Raw genomic sequence first — 16,247 nt, 5'->3', positions numbered from 1 at the left:
ATGATGCTACTTTGATAGCTGAAAATGCAAAGGATCTGCAACTTGGTATAAAAGTCAAAGTGTGCATTGAAAGAATGGGACTAAGATTTAAATATTAAGGAAACTAAACTAACAACAACAGATACAACCACCAGCCTTAGAATTGGCAATGAAGATACTGAAATAGAAAATCAATTTAGGTTCAAACAAGCAATTGAAATTCAAACTTCTTAGAGTGCCAAAGTGAGAAACACTGGTCTATTGGGATAGGAATGTGTCATTTTTTCACTTCCCACCATGAAAAATTTGAGCAGAATAAATATCTGAGAAAAAGTTAATAAAGCTAATGAATTAATTGCTTTATACTATGACAGTCTACTCAAGTCTTCTATTCTACAGTTTAGTTTGTAGATTATACTTATTCTCCCCAGAATCAAATTTCCGAAATTTAGTAGGTGGGAAAATAGGATAGGAAGGACCAGGAAATGCTTTTCCAAGATCTTTTATAGTTATTTCATTGCTCATGCTTCAGTGAGTAACTAAAACTTGGCTTTTTAATAAACTTTCTTCTACAAAAGTTTATTTGCTGTTATTTTCAGTTTTATGTAGTTGGGGAATAATTTTAAAAATTCCCTAGTGGCTGTTTTATACCTTTTTAAATAGTCTGTTTCTCAATTTGAAAGGTATTAGACATAAAAGGTAGGATAGAAACACTTTAAGAAATAAGCATAACAACTGATTCTGCCCACAGAATGAATCATACTGTTTTCAGTGAATGCCTTGGACAAAATTGAAGTCATATATCCTCATTGTCAGAGCTGGCTAGTTCCACAATCTTAAGTATATGGTTTTTTAACTGTGTTAAATAATAAATCTGCCAGAGTGCAAAGAGGAAAAGGATTCACACAGTGCAAATTTACTTGAGTGGCTGCAGAGTGCAGATCTGCCTCTAAGCATTAATGGAGAACAAAATGGTAAAACATGAAAGTGCCTCTTTTTCAATAGTTTTGAAAACTATAACATTACTTTAAAAGGGTTGAGTTGCTTTCATTCTGGCACAAACAAACAATTGCTAGCAATGTGTAAGATCCTTAACTCTAACATCTGATGACAGGGATGATTTTAACATTTTAGAGGTGTGTTAACTAGTGCAATCAAATGTAGTTGAGGAGGTAGACTCTCATACTGTATATACATCTTAATGCTGAGCTAAATGCAATCTAATATTCACAATGAAGAGTTTTATTGTGTGCTGTTTTTCTAATAGCTACAGCTAGTTTCATGGATATAATGTTTTTACTTTGCTTCCAAATGCAACTTAGTTTTTGCTATTTCATTTCTGTTAAAGTAAGAGCTTTGCTAGCAGGGTAGTGTTAAAAACATAAAAACAGAAATATTCTGGTATCTGAGTATTACTATCTGCAAAGACTTTTTAGAGTAACTAAATCATCCTGTAACTCCCACATTCAGCATTTCAATTCTTTTGAGGAGACTCAACAAATTAGTTTACCAAGTTAGATGGGGGGGGGGGGTGTCGATGCATGGATGCATAGAGAAAATATGAAAAATGGTTTATTTGTGTTATCACAATTATGGTTAGCAAAGTAATTCCTCAAAGTAGCTTAATGCAAATGCTTAACATAGACCAATGAAAGAAAGAATGTGCCAAAAACAGAGCCCAGACAGGAAGCAATAAACAAATATTCAAAGGGTGATTTTCCAGGCATAGATGTCCTCCCAAATAAATCCTAGGTAAGTCTTTGAGTCTTTAAAAGAATTCTAAAAGAACTACATATTTTTTTTTAAATGCTAAACCTCCTTCACCCCTCAATTATTCTTATTTAGCCATATTTTAAGAACAGTTCATCTTATTTAAGAAATTGTCCTTGCATCTTATCTATATCACAATTTTTATAATAAAAGTTAAGAGTTTCTTTACAGTTGTAATCCCACTCCTGTCACTTCTTTATTCTGGACTGGACAAATCATCTTTTCTCTCTGTGTCTCTCCTCGTGTTCTACATTTCCTATTTATACTGAATTAGTAATAGAAATCTACAAATTAGGAAATTTTGCTTCCAAAATGCTAAATAGAATACTATTACAGAACAGCTGAGAAAGTGCATATTCATAAAAGCAGATTGGTCCTTATTGCCACTTAATAATAATAATAATAATAATAATAATAATAATAATAATAATAATAATAATAATAATAATAATAATAGTAAAGTTGGAAGGGACCTTGAAGGTCATCTAGTCCAACCCCCTGCTCAGGCAGGAAACCCTATACCATTTCGGACAAATGGCTGTCCAGTCTCTTNTTCTCCTTAGTTCTAGATTGCTTCTCTCCTTGATTAGTTTCCACCCGTTGCTTCTTGTCCTGCCTTCAGGCGCTTTGGAGAATAGCTTGACTCCCTCTTCTTTATGGCAACCCCTGAGATATTGGAACACTGCTATCATGTCCCCCCTCGTCCTTCTCTTCATTAAACTAGACATACCCAATTCCAGCAGCCGTTCCTTTAGAAAGAAGATTCATGCATTTATATTAAAACATTTAAAACTTTTTTGTTGGTCCTCAAAGCTGACAATTCAAGGCACTCTGAAGTTCACAGCGTATGTAAGTCATTTGACTTCACTTCTGATAAAAAGTTTCAGTGATCATTCCTAAACATGTATTTCTGTTTCCAACCCTAATAACTTTTACATACATACTGTATATACATATACAGTATCTGCTATTCATGCTAACCAAGAAGATAACCTTTTTAAAAAGTTTGCTATTTCTCTTTGGGTATATTTGCAGTGTGACTACATTATAACCAGAAAGGAAATTTAATTTTTCCTTATTATTTTCTTGCATTTTATTCTCTTCAATCTCATTGTTGGTTAGATTTCACATTTATGAGATTCAATTAAAGCCAATTATTTCTACTGGCAATCTGAAATATATGTTAATTTTTTTTCATCAAAGGCAATCACTTTACACCTCACATCTTTTCAAAATATTGATGGCTTAACATTTTTATGGTGAAAAAGAAAAATGAAAAGCTTTCCTTGGTCTCATGGATATTATATCATCCTTCTCAATTACTAATCCCAAATGTTGTCTGTCTTTAATAATAAAATTTCCAGTGCAAACTACAGCTGTAGGTCATTTTTTTCCAATTTCAAAATAAGAAGCAAAGTATGAATGCTCTATATCATATCCAGGTCCCAGTTCAGATTGATTCCCTCATGCTGGCAATTTGTGAATTTCTTTGAGGAAAGGACATGTTTAATTTAGTCAGGGTATCTGGGTAAGAAGATCTATTCATTAAGCTTGGGTAGCTGTCTACCCTAAAACATTTCATACTGCATTCATTCCTATTTAAAAACAGCAACTGTGAGAGGGACCTTGAAGTCCTAATTTGGCTGAGCCAGCAGTGTGCAGCAGCAGCCAAAAAAGCTAATACAATCCTGGGTTGTATAAACAGAGACATAGAATCTAGATCACATGAAGTATTAGTACCGCTTTATAAAACCCTAGTAAGACCATACCTGGAATACTGCAGCCAATGTTGGTCACCATATCACTAAAAAGATGTTGAGAGTTTGGAAAAAATTCAGATAAGAGCAACTAAGATGATCAAAGACCTGGAGACTAAAACATATGAAGAATGGCTACTGGACTTGGGTTTGGCTAGTCTAAAGAAAAGAAGAAATAGGGGAGACATGATAGCAGTGTTCCAGTATCTGAGGGGCTGCCACAAGGCAGAGGGGGCCAGGTTGTTCACCAAAGCACCAGAGGGAAGGACAAGAAACAATGGTTGGAAACTGATCAAAGAGAGAAGCAACCTGGAATTAAGGAGAAACTTCCTGACAGTGAGTATAATTAACTAGTGGAACAGCTTGCCTCCAGAAATCATGGGCGCTCCATCACTGGAGATTTTTAAGAAGAGGCTAGAGACAGCTACTTGTCTGAGATGTATAGGTTCTCCTGCTTGAGCAGGGGGCTGTACTAGAAGACCTCCAGTCCCTTCCAGCTCTATTCTATTCTATCTTAAACACCCTTTTCTTCAGTCATTGTTGATTGCATTTCCCAGATTCCCTCTCAATATCAGATATTCTTAATCAGAATTCATATCAGCATCATGAAATATGTTTATAATATTGAAAAGCTTCAATTAGTTCTAACCCCATCAAAACCCAAAAAATAAAATAGAGAATATGACCAAATCACTGTAAGTAAGTGTACTTCAGTGCATAGCCTTTTCCCAAACCATTCTGAGCCTAATAATATAAATTCCTGTTTTTTTTTGTAGTTCTATTACTGAGATTCTCAGTTAAAACATTGTGAAAACAGTTTTCGAAATATATATCTCACGGTACTGCAGTGGCAGAGTGCTGCCAGAATAATTTCACTGAGATGTCTGTCTTTATAAACTGATGCTGTGTTACTGCCTAAAGGTAGAAAAACTGATCTTTCCTAAAATAAATGATGGGAATTATTATCATATCAAATATATGTTATTTACAACCAGCAGAAAGTCACTAGTGTTTTTCATGATCTTCTTCCAAATATAGGTCCATAAATGGCTTGAACTGTACTATGAATTTATGGAGATCTGCAATCTCAATATATATTCATATTCATCTTCATATTCCAACATATCTTGTGTAGGAATGAGACCACCAACCAAGATTTAGATCTTCTGAATCTCTCTCTCTCTCTCTCTCTCTCTCTTTCTTTCACCCTCTTTTGTTACAATGTGACGTGGCAATGGGAAAAGAAAGTCCAGTTGAATCACAAGGCAAACATTTAAGATTTGCACCAGAACTGTGTTGTCCAGTTCCTAAATCCAGTGTTTATACCTCAGAAACATTGATCCGTCCTTCTTGAAAAGAGCATGTTGTTGGATCATGAGTGCACAGGTTTCGATATTTACACCAGTGACAGCGAAAGGCACTGTTGACACAAGACAGGCATCTGCCAAGAAAGGAACATAGGCAAATATGTTTAGTATTGATAATGCCTGATAAATAACAGTAAGTCAGCAAAATTTTATATATTTGCTTAAACAGAACAAATATTTCATTTGAAAACAGTTTTCAGTTTCCATGTAACAGACATACAGTAGGTGTCTTTAAAATAAATACTTGGGTGAAAAAAATGAGTTTGTCAGAATCTCTTAGGACAGATAAGAAGAATTACCATGTTTTCAGTGCATTTTGCCTAAGACAAGTGCCTCTAAACCAAAGCCATTAACTTCACATAACACAGGTTTCTGGATTTTGGGGTTTATTGCAAAGATCTTTTGTTTCAATATATTGTATCTTAGAATCTCAACAGCTAAGAGAATTTCACGATTCAGATCTATCAAATTTATTAGGTTGCCAAAGATATTCTCTAAAGCAGGGGTCCCCAACCCCCGGTCCGTGGACCAGTACCAGGCTGCGGCATGCCAGTAACCAGTCCACACAAACAAGAAAAGCCCCATCCATGGGATGCAAGCAGCACACAAAACCACGTGCCCTCCAGTCCGTGGAAAAACCTCTCTCCACGGAACTGGTCCGTGGTGCCCAAAAGGTTGGGGACCTTTGCTTTAAAGTTTAGGCTCTGTGGTATAGATATAATAACACCTGATTAATACAAACAATGATTCTCTGATATTCCAGTTAAATCTATTTCCAATCTGGATCATATCCTTTGGAATCTTAAAAGTCCTGTGCAAATAAAAAGGCAAATGTTGCTGATTTTTTTTCTCTTTAGTCTAAAGTGTTTATGAACTGAGCCAGATGAAATCTCAAGGTACTCAGCCTATACAGATGACCTTCCTAAACTTCTTCCCCTTGTGCTTGGATAGGACCAAGTGAATTAATTCTATTCCATCAATATTGTATATCAAATTTTAATGGATATGTTTCATATAACGGAAACATTTAAGGATGAAAAGTGTAGTGAAAATAGAATGAATAATCAGACCTCTGCTTTCTGATCAGGGGATCAGAAAAGAAGTATTTTGATGAAAACACTAGATGGGGGGGGGCATATGGTAACACCCTTAAAATTCATGAAGGCAGTTTCCAATGGAATATTACTCCAAACACACAACCCCCCCCCAAAAAAGAGGACCAGTGAGAAGTGATGAGTTCAAGACTCTTCTCCATTGCATGTACACAAAATAAATCATGTCCAAATACGTTATGGATTAATATCATTGGCTTAATATATACTTGTTTAGCTTTTAAACACAACTAATTCTTACCAAATCAGGGAATGTTTACTAGATTAATTACAGGGACCAGTTTTCTCCAAATGACAGCTGCAAGATTTTGATCCCCCCCCCCCCATTCCTGGTCTTCTGGTTAATAAGTCTGAGTTTTGTAAGGGATTTTAGTATCTCAAACAGATAATTCTTCATTTTCAAGTTACAAAGTTCAGTGAGCGTCCCCATCTCTCATTTGCAAGACACACACCCTGTTTGTCCAACTTTAATCCTCAACTGCAGTCTGCTTTTTCTTTTTCTGAAATGACCTTAAAAACCTATTCTAATCATAGACATGCAAATCTAGTGGATAGAATATTAAGCAGCATGAATGTATTTAATTACTCACTTATTTGACACATTTCTCACTCTTTCTTGTTCTCTTGACAGGAATTTGAATGACACATGCTCTTTAGTTTCCATTTCCCAAATCAAAATGAGTTTTTATGATCTTAGCATGCAAGTGTTGCTGTTAGATACTGATACTGAGCATATAATTTTATTATATGGTGCACTGAATAACATTTTCTATTATGAGTTGGAATACCTTGGAATACCTTGTTACACTTAGAATGGCCATTGTTTAGTAGAGTTCCTAGTGTTAGGAAAGGAATTTTTTCTCATTACCTCAGCATAAAAGATTAATTACCTGTGAAATTTTACTTTTAAAGTTTAGTCTTTCAGTAACTGAAGGTTTAGTGAAATACCAGTAATTGACACTGAAATGACAATGCAGTTAAAACAAAACATAATCTATTAATTTATACTTATGTTATCTATTTATAGCAATCATGCAGAACAACTTTGAAGAAGCTTAAATGTTATTTTAACATCACAATACTGTGATTATATCATAGAAGAGTGTCTTTGGAATCTAACCATTTTTCTAATAACTGTATTAGATATCCAAGTGATACATAAAAACCAATTATCCTAACAAACTAGGTAACTAACCATTCTTCTTTATGTAAATACTAGTGAATCCTAGCTAGTAGGTTCTGTGCTTGGATATAAACCTTTTTATACACAGTAATTTTGCAGTTCTTGCTGCAAAAACATAGGCAAAAATCTCTATGTAACTGTAAAGCATTTAATGACAGAAACATTAAACGATATCTTACAGCTGGTGGGCACTGCAGTTGTAAAATTTGAACTCTGTGCTGACAAACATCTTGCCAGTCTCTCTGGATTTCAACAGAAGCTCTATGCCAAACCAGTCTGGGGGAAAAAAACAAAGAAATTATTGAAATAACATGCACAAGAATAATGTGGGCCTTTTACAGATGTTTTACGCATTTTTAAATTATCTTTTAAGTCCTATTCCTTCATCTTTATTTACTGATCTTTTAAAAGTATTATTTCCCAATCCTTGATGGGATAGTTGCATTTATTTTCAAATAAGGCAGGATCAAATTAATGTACCTCTATGCTAGGCCAATCTATTTTACTGGAACAATCTGTGGCAACATGTCTGTTTCAAGAAATGCACTGGGTTACACATTTCCAGTGCTATAACACTGGTTTCTTAAAATCTTCCAATCAGAAAATAATGCTGTCTTTTGAACTCTAAACCCTAAAAATCCTGAAGCTAATAAACCAAGAAGCCAATTATCTTCCTATGTTTTCTCAGTATCTGTAAGGCGAGTACTCCATTATTCTACCAAGATAACCCCAAATTTGAAGCCATAGGGTTATGTGAGAAACACTAGAAAATATAAACTACATTTCCTATGCCAGAGGTTTATATAATACTGTAATCTTGCCTAAAATTAATTTGATATTTTGTGGATCATTAGTATGGGAAACCTAGCTGTTCCCTTAACATTCTGAAAAATAGTTAATAATGTTAATCCATTTTAACATTATTTGCTTGGGCATAGTATGTTATGCACAAAGTGACTATGCTATGTTAAGTACAGTTTAGTGCTGCACTTCTTGTGTGAAATAAGACAAGAAGTTGCTCATACTTCCATATCCCAGATTTTTTTCATGTTGCCTCAAGAATATGGGAATGTATGGTACTGCTAGAATGTTTATAATGATGCTTGAAAATTGATAGGTATAATCTTGAATTTTAACACCATATACCTATGACAGTACACAAAGAAAGATATTCACAGTGGTTGCTACAAAATTATAGGAATCTATTCATTTGAAAGTGCAAAATGACTAATAAAGGCGATAATAATTTTGAAGAACTAGGGGAAAACTCAAGAAGACTGATGTCTTTGAAGCAGTGCTTGAACAACTGAAAAAGACTGAAAGAGATAGGAATGCATTAATTAAATTGAAACATAAATTTACACTTTCTCTGCCGAGTTCTGTTCAAATCAGAAGCAGTTATTGTAATGCCATCCAGTGCCAGTGAAGAAAGATTGATGGAAATTGGCTGACAGTGTGGTAGGCAACACCTGCCAATAACCATATCTTTTGAAATAGACAAAAAGATTGTTTGCATCTTGAAATTTTATGCCAGTTGCTGATCTCTGTTATCTTCCCTCCAGGTAAAATGGCACATAGCCATGACTGCCATGAATTGCATTCACTTCCTTGTAGCCATTTGCTGGCATTTCTGCTCTACACACTGCCCAGATCTTTCGTGAACTTCTATGGATGCTTATTAAATACTCTCCTCACAGGAAGAGCTACTTGTAAATGAGACAATGTAAAAAATAAATTTCAAACAATTAGCTGTTTGGTAATAGTATGAAAGAAATCTTGATAGCAATTATATTAGTGAAGAAAGAATAAAAAAAAAATAATGGAAACCTTGGCCCACTCATGGGGAGTGAGTCATACTTTAGAGCATGAGTAACACCCACACTACCTTCTTCTTTTCCCTGCTCACATAACAAAAGATGGAGACCCTAATGATAGGTAAGCTTAGCAAGCAGATGGCTTGAAGGCTGGCTTTTAAATGTGTGGGGTTTGTGCAATCTGCTAGAAGCAGATTACACCTACTATGCAGAAGGCATAGATGTAGATGGCATTTTTCTTGCCTGCTTTTAGAATTAAAACTTTGTCCAAAATCAAATAAGTAATAATCAATTCCTTTATGAAAAGCATTCCTAATATAAAGCAGTTTTAGAATGGAAATTAAAGTGAGCAAATAACATGACAAAACATTGCCATAATACAAACTAGAAGTCCATCATGGTTATTCATATTTTATTGTTACATGGAAAGCATATACTTGCTTGTAGACAGCATTATGGCTGAAACCACAATGTCAACAGAGCACTAGATATTCAGGATTAGGCCCACCAAAAAACTGCCACATCCACTTAGACAGCACTATTACAGATCCTAGTAGCTTCAACCATTCCTTTATTGAATTGTAATCATGTGATATATAGCACTACTTGGATACAATGCCCTACTTCAGTTTACATTAGACAAAATGATTTCTCTCTATGCAAGTAGCTAAAAATATGACATAAAAGACGCAACATTCAGAAGGCAGTTGGAAAATATTTGAGCCTTCCAGGGCACTGTGTTGATGAGTTTGGTAACATCACCTTTCGGTGAAAATGATACAAAGAAAGATTCTAAGGTAAAGTTATTCAATAAAGTAAATTCAATTTCAATTCAATTCTGTGCAATACATAGCTACAAAGGTAATACTGAAGCTAGTGTCAATAGTTTGCTCATTTCTTACTTGGTTCTGCTATCTTGGCTCTGAGTAGAAATGTCAGGGAGATACTTGTACTTATTGCATTTCATGAACTTTTGGCTCCACTTTAAATATACACATTTCCAATTCAGGTAATACGTCATGTACTAAACAGTGACATTATAGTTTATTTTCTCATTTTTAGTCTGCCTTAGGCTGTTTTTAGTCCAGGCTATTTTATTTTAGCTACACTCTTAATTGCTTTAGTTAATATTATATGTTGTGGGCCATCCAGAATGTTGGAGTGGGTGGCTATAACAAATTTAATGAAATAATAATATAGAGTTCTTCAGAGCAGCAATGAGAACTAGGGAACTCTCAGATTTCCCAGTCAGCATGACCTATATCTCTGGAGATCTAGAATATGCAATCATGGCACATCTGGCACATACCATATTTAATGTATACATTGTGAAAATATATGCTGTAATAAAATTATTAATGTCTAAAATGTATGTATTCTTAGACTTTTTAAAATAAAAAAATGGAAGATAGATGACCCTGGTGGAAAAATTCAGGATCTGTTATCTACGCAAAAGAGGCTGAAACATTTTTTAAATCCAGGAATACAAGATAACATCTAAAAGCAACTTAGGTAGAAACATTCCTAATTCACTGAGCTAGAAAAAGAAGGAGGAGATACCATATACTCAGTCTTGTACGACTGATCTCAGCTCCATTAGACAGACAAGATCAAGAAGTCAGCTCCATAGGAAGGCTAAAACGATTTTTACTGAGATTAGCAATAAGAATAGAATCATGCACATCTGATTGTAATAGCAACATTTTTGACAGGTGTTCCACAAGTTAATGGGTGCTACTTTAGAGTGCCTAAGAGAAGACATGAGGCTAATATTGGAGAAGTCAGTATATCTAAATCAATTCCATAATGCAGACCATCATTACCCATTCTTCTAATTCTTGCTCTAAGTATCACAAGTTTACCACTGAGAAGCCAGCTCACCCTGGTCCACAGGTATGGCAGGGACATCCTTAGAGGATGGAGAAATACATATAATTTGGTTCCCCAAAACCTGGCCTTCTACTTCAGTGAGGTTTCCAAATACACAGATTATGCCAGGTGACAGATCTGGAGCATCATTCACCAGCAAGCTGAGCTATGGGGAAAAAAATGAAGAGAAGAGGCATAAAATAGAAGGCAGTATGCATATTTCTTTCTATATTGCAAGAAAACCACAGCAAAGTATTTAAACTTTTTTTTTAATCATTATATTTCAGTTGCAATTGCTTCACTGACCTAATACCAGAGTTAGATTGATCTAGTGCACAGGTGTCAAATTTGATTGCATCATGTGACGTATTGTGACTTTTTTGCCTTTGTGGAACTGAAGTGGGCGTGGCATGTTGTGATGCATCTGGCTCGTGGGCGGCCAGTTTTGACACCCCTGGTCTAGTGATTAAAGCCCCAGGCTAGACACCAGGAGACTGTGAGCTCTAGTCCTGCCTTGGTATAAAAGTTGGCTGGCTACTTTGGGTCAGTAACTTTCTCTCACCCCAACCCACTTCACAGGGTTGGTGTGAAGAAAATAGGAGGAAGAAAGAATATTAGGTATGTTTGCCGCCTTGAGTTATTTATAAAAATAATAAAGGCAGTATATAAATAAATAAGTTGAGGTGGCATTTCTATTATAGCATGTAAGACCAAGGCTTCATAAGATAACTTCTTCACTTTTAATTTGGAAACTTTTGCAGGTGAACTATTGGTTGAAATTAAAAAACAAAATGGAGGTAGATCAGTAAAATATTTCCTTGGGGCCTATCCTCACCAATATCTCCAATCAGTATACAGTAAAGTCTTGATATACCAGACCATTAAAGAAAAGGTTTGGCCATTAAATCTGAATTGATGTAATTTGTTTATAATTACATATGTAACATTTTCCCATAATTTGTGCCCATTTACCTCATTAGCATATACAGAATATGTTATACAGAACTTGGCATAATTTAGGTATTTATATCCCAAAATGATTGCCCCCAAACCCATTCACAATGGTATGCAAATAGCTAATCAGCATTAGCTTATTAATGGACACCTCAAAGCATTGTACTTACAGCTGAAAGTTAACATGTAATAGTTCAAACTGTTTTTCTATGAAATGGCTATGAAACCAGTCTTGCCTATGTAATCATCAAATGGAAGAGAAAATAGCTTGTTTCAAGAGTTATTTGCTTTTTTACACTCTCAAACATCAGTGAAAACCAGAATGTACTATATTCTATTTACTTTTGCTCTTTTTAGAATTCCTCAAACCAGGTCTCATTTAAAAATGTACAAATGGGAAAACTAGAATATTTGTATTGCGTTAAAAGATAACACTTCCAAAATATATGCATACCAAAGAAAGTAGGCTTTTTCAACAAGTTACACTCAAAGAGAAATACACCAAAACACAAAACAAAATTAATTTCTTAAAAACTAAAAGCCAAAATTCACAATTATGTGAATAAAGTTATTTTCAGGAATTTGAGACATGGAATTAGATTGTTTTAATCTGCATTATAGGTAGTCCTCATTTAATGAGCACAAACTCTGTTGCTAAGCAAAACAGCACATGACCACTAGTCTTACAATGTCAGCTCTGCTGCAGTAACTAACCCACAGTCATTAAATAATACATCACATGGCTTCTCCATTGACTTTGCTTGTCAAAAGCTGGCTGTGAAGCATGCAAATGGCAGGCATTAAGTACCCATATAATTTTACAAATCTGAGGCAGGAAATGTTAGATAAAATTCTTTTAGTGGTAATATTCAAGACTAGAGGAGATCACATCCTCTTGGTAACAGAGACAATGATCATAAGAAGCAAGCAATTACCTGCCTTGGCTACCTACCGGAAGGCTATGCTCAGAAACTGGGATGCTGCTAGGTTGAACAACGATAGTCATACATTGGTTGATGCTGGCTGCAAATCGGAAAGGTTCATTGGCTCGCTCGCATTTGTCCCTCCGTGAACATCTGAAAGCAAGTGTATAGGACAGTATAAATATATAGCAGGTATATCCAAAGTTATTTCTATAATCTAATATTCTCCTTCCACTGGTAACTTTTATCCCATAACACTAGAAAAATGATAACATTTATGGAACAATTGATCCTCTACCAGCACTTTATGATATACGCTGCATTTCTTTTAAGCATTAATCTTATTTTTGTGAGTAGTAGGCAGGAGAGATTGCGGAGTGTACTGAGCCATAATACAAGCTTCTCAGCAGTGTCTTATTTACAATGCCTTTCACTGTTTACTTGCTTTCTTAGTTTTATATAATCATTACTAACCACATGTTATTTTAGATACTTTCATAAAGTTAAATGGATTAGTCACATCTGGCCTTAGTTTCTAACAAGGGAAAGTGCTATCAAATAAAGCAGTAATGGCTCAGCTGTAAAAAAAACAACCCAAAATAAAGAAAACAGTGGCCAGTAAAGGTCGCTATAGAGTCAGATTGTATTTTTATTTTTATTTGCTCCAGTTGTTTCTATAGAGCTTTAATCAGAGTTAAGCTTATTAAAGGAAAAGTTTTCAAGACATCAAAGTTAAGTAATAACTATTTTTATATTGTACATACCATATCTCAGACATACATGGATATTTAAGCTTCATAGCTGGGTAGATCTTTCTGCTAGAATATGCTGACTTTATTAAAGACCCTAGCTACCATCAGGTTGATGGCTTGCTTGTTTTTCTAATTCTATGGAAATACAGTGGCACTCTCCAGGTTTAAATAGATTCTTGTTCAAAACTTTGTTGAATTTTAGGGCAGGAGTGGGCAACCTATCCCACTTTTTGCAATTCTTCCAAACATCATGCTGCTGAAACAACAGCAACTTCATAGCTAACACAAACTATAAAACAAACACTATAAGATAGATCTCTTCAATCCTATCTCTGTTATCCTTCCCTTTTCTCTTCAAAAGAAAAGAAGAAATTGTGTATAAACATTCTGCCTTCACCAAAATAAACACACATGGGCCCACATGCAAAAAATGTTACCTTCCTCTAGTGACGAGAAATTCAATTGTTTAGTACATAAACTTCTCTTTATGAACTTGAATCCAGATCTGGTACATGAGTTATAGCTATTTTCAACAGAGAAAATAGATGGAAAGGAAGCAAGTGATTTTAAAGCTTTCAGGCTCTAAGGCAGTTATTCTCTAAAGACTTTGGCACCCTTAGCTGGGAACAGATTTTCCAGAGAGATAATCACATTTTGAAAGATTATCTGTGTTGAAGCTTAAACTGGATCATTATCACATTCTGCAAATTTTGTATGTTAATTGCTTGAAAACAAGTTCTCAGTCATGAAATTGAATAGATGCAATTGGGTTCTTGCCTACAAGTGGCCAATCATCATTCCTAAGCATTTGATCCACTAGTCATACTTTTTTTTTTTTTAAAAAAAGGAAAGCAGTATACCAGCTACTTTTTAATTAAAAAGCAAATCTATGGTTAATTAAACTCTTTCTCATAAAGGTGAAGGGTCCTGAAGCCCGGATTTCTTCCCTCCACATTGAATGCATTAGATTCACACCTGAATTACTCAGGTGCTGTCTTTCTCCCCCACTGCCTCCTTGATTAGAAGCCATCACATGTCACAAGCTGAGTTATGAGCTCTGCAGCTGGCATGAATTGGACACCTGGCTCATCACCAAAATCATTTCATTGCAGAAAGACCCCAGAGAGGACTGAAACTCTTCAAATCTATCAAGATAAAGAAAAATGTAGAGAAAAGGCTAATCCCTCTTTCTTCTTTCCATTTCCTTCATTATGAGAGGTTAAGAGGTCACTACACTCATGAAGAGTCAACTCTGAGAAACTGCTAGAAGTAATGCTATCCAATCAGCCCTATGGAGCAGGATATAAAGTAATGTATATGGTGAGACTTGACTAAAAGATCCAGCACCAAGCACAGTATTAGGTTAGGGATGGTACTGTCATAAAAAAAGAGAGCTAAGGGAAAAAAAGGAAAGTGGATGGTGAGAAGGTTCCAATTAAGTTATGATACATGCCACAGATCAGGGGTTTGAATGCTTTCCTTTGATGGTTACAAAACGTTTTATTTTTTTATATAAAATATGTATTTCTGATTTGTTAAATATATACAACTATCTATGCCTAATTATATCAATATACCCAGTGACAATTTCATAGTAAAAAGTGATAATACTTTAATAATTTTCCTTTTTTTCTTGATTTTTTTTAACTGCAGCAATAGGGCAGCATAAAGGCAGTACTACCATTGTTATTTCCTTAACCATTAAATTTTAAGGACTGGAATTTCTGTTCCTTTTACTCAGGGCTTAATGTGCTATTATCCTACACCTGCACCTATATAATACCATCCAGCCTTTTTTTCAGTAGGTATTGCTAAAATTTGAGGTAGCCTTATACTTGCACCCTTTTACTGAGTTGCTTCTATGGTCTTCAGTCTTTATCAGTTTGCAGAACAGGAAAAAAAGGTTACTTGTTGCTGGCTGTAGCAACTCTGCATTTTTGGAATGCTCATAAAGGTCTGCTAACCATTTTGTAATTGTAATAACTTCCAAGTAACTTTGTTAATTCGACCAGCTATTAGGCCCCTATGCAGAATTGCAGTGTAGGCTGCAAGGAGACCAATGAATCAGAATAGAGTTGGAAAGGGACCTTGGAGGTCTTCTAGTCCAAGCCCCTGCTCATGCAGGAGACCCAATACCATTTCAGACAAGTGACTGTCCAGGCTCTTCTTAAAAGCCTCCAGCGATGAAGCACCCATAACTTCTGATGGCAAGCTTCTCTAGTGGTTAATTGTCCTCACTGTTAGGAATTTTCTCCTTAATTCTTTTCTTGATTAGTTGCTTCTCTCCTTGATTAGTTTCTATCCATTTTTTCTTGTCCTGCCCTCTAGTGCTTTGGAAAATAAGTTGACCCCCTCCTCTTTGTGGCAACCTCTCAAATACCGCTATAATGTCCCCTCCCCCAGTCCTTCTTTTCTCTAGACTAGCCACACCCAAATCTTGCAACCATTCTTCTTATGTTTTAGTCCCCAGGTCTTTAATCATCTCAGTTGCTCTTCCATAAAACAGCAGTCTCTAGAAGGCTTAGAGCTGTAGGAGCAGAGGGACCACCATCTTGCCCAACCACAGTTCAGAGACTTCAAACAAGCACTAGGTTTACATATTTCCTCTCTTAATCACTTTTGAAAGTTGCTTTTTAAATTGCTTTTAGGATATTAAGATCCTTCGGAAAGGCAAAGCTTATCACACTTGGTGTGTCTCCTTCCATCCTTTCTGAAAGAAGTTTCTAGGTACTGAAAGGATTATTTTGGAATAAACAGCAAAAGGGTA

General features: G+C 35.3%; 1 protein-coding gene across 1 annotated transcript in view; it reads right to left on the bottom strand.

The window, feature by feature from the left end:
• The window catches only part of PLXNA2 (plexin A2), a gene marked incomplete at its 5' end in the record, with an annotated part of 261,184 nt that overhangs the window by 154,077 nt on the left and 90,860 nt on the right, over window positions 1–16,247 (bottom strand). Inside the window, 4 exons of the mRNA XM_015816987.1 lie at window positions 4,833–4,947; window positions 7,348–7,444; window positions 10,864–11,017; window positions 12,758–12,881. Of these exons, the coding sequence (XP_015672473.1) occupies window positions 4,833–4,947; window positions 7,348–7,444; window positions 10,864–11,017; window positions 12,758–12,881 (490 nt within the window). The remainder of the gene's footprint in view (window positions 1–4,832; window positions 4,948–7,347; window positions 7,445–10,863; window positions 11,018–12,757; window positions 12,882–16,247) is intronic.

This window comes from Protobothrops mucrosquamatus, unplaced genomic scaffold (assembly GCF_001527695.2).
Source record: "Protobothrops mucrosquamatus isolate PMUCROS unplaced genomic scaffold, P.Mucros_1.0 scaffold546, whole genome shotgun sequence".
Taxonomy (NCBI): Eukaryota; Metazoa; Chordata; class Lepidosauria; order Squamata; family Viperidae; genus Protobothrops; species Protobothrops mucrosquamatus.
This window is presented reverse-complemented; position numbering and strand designations above follow the sequence as displayed.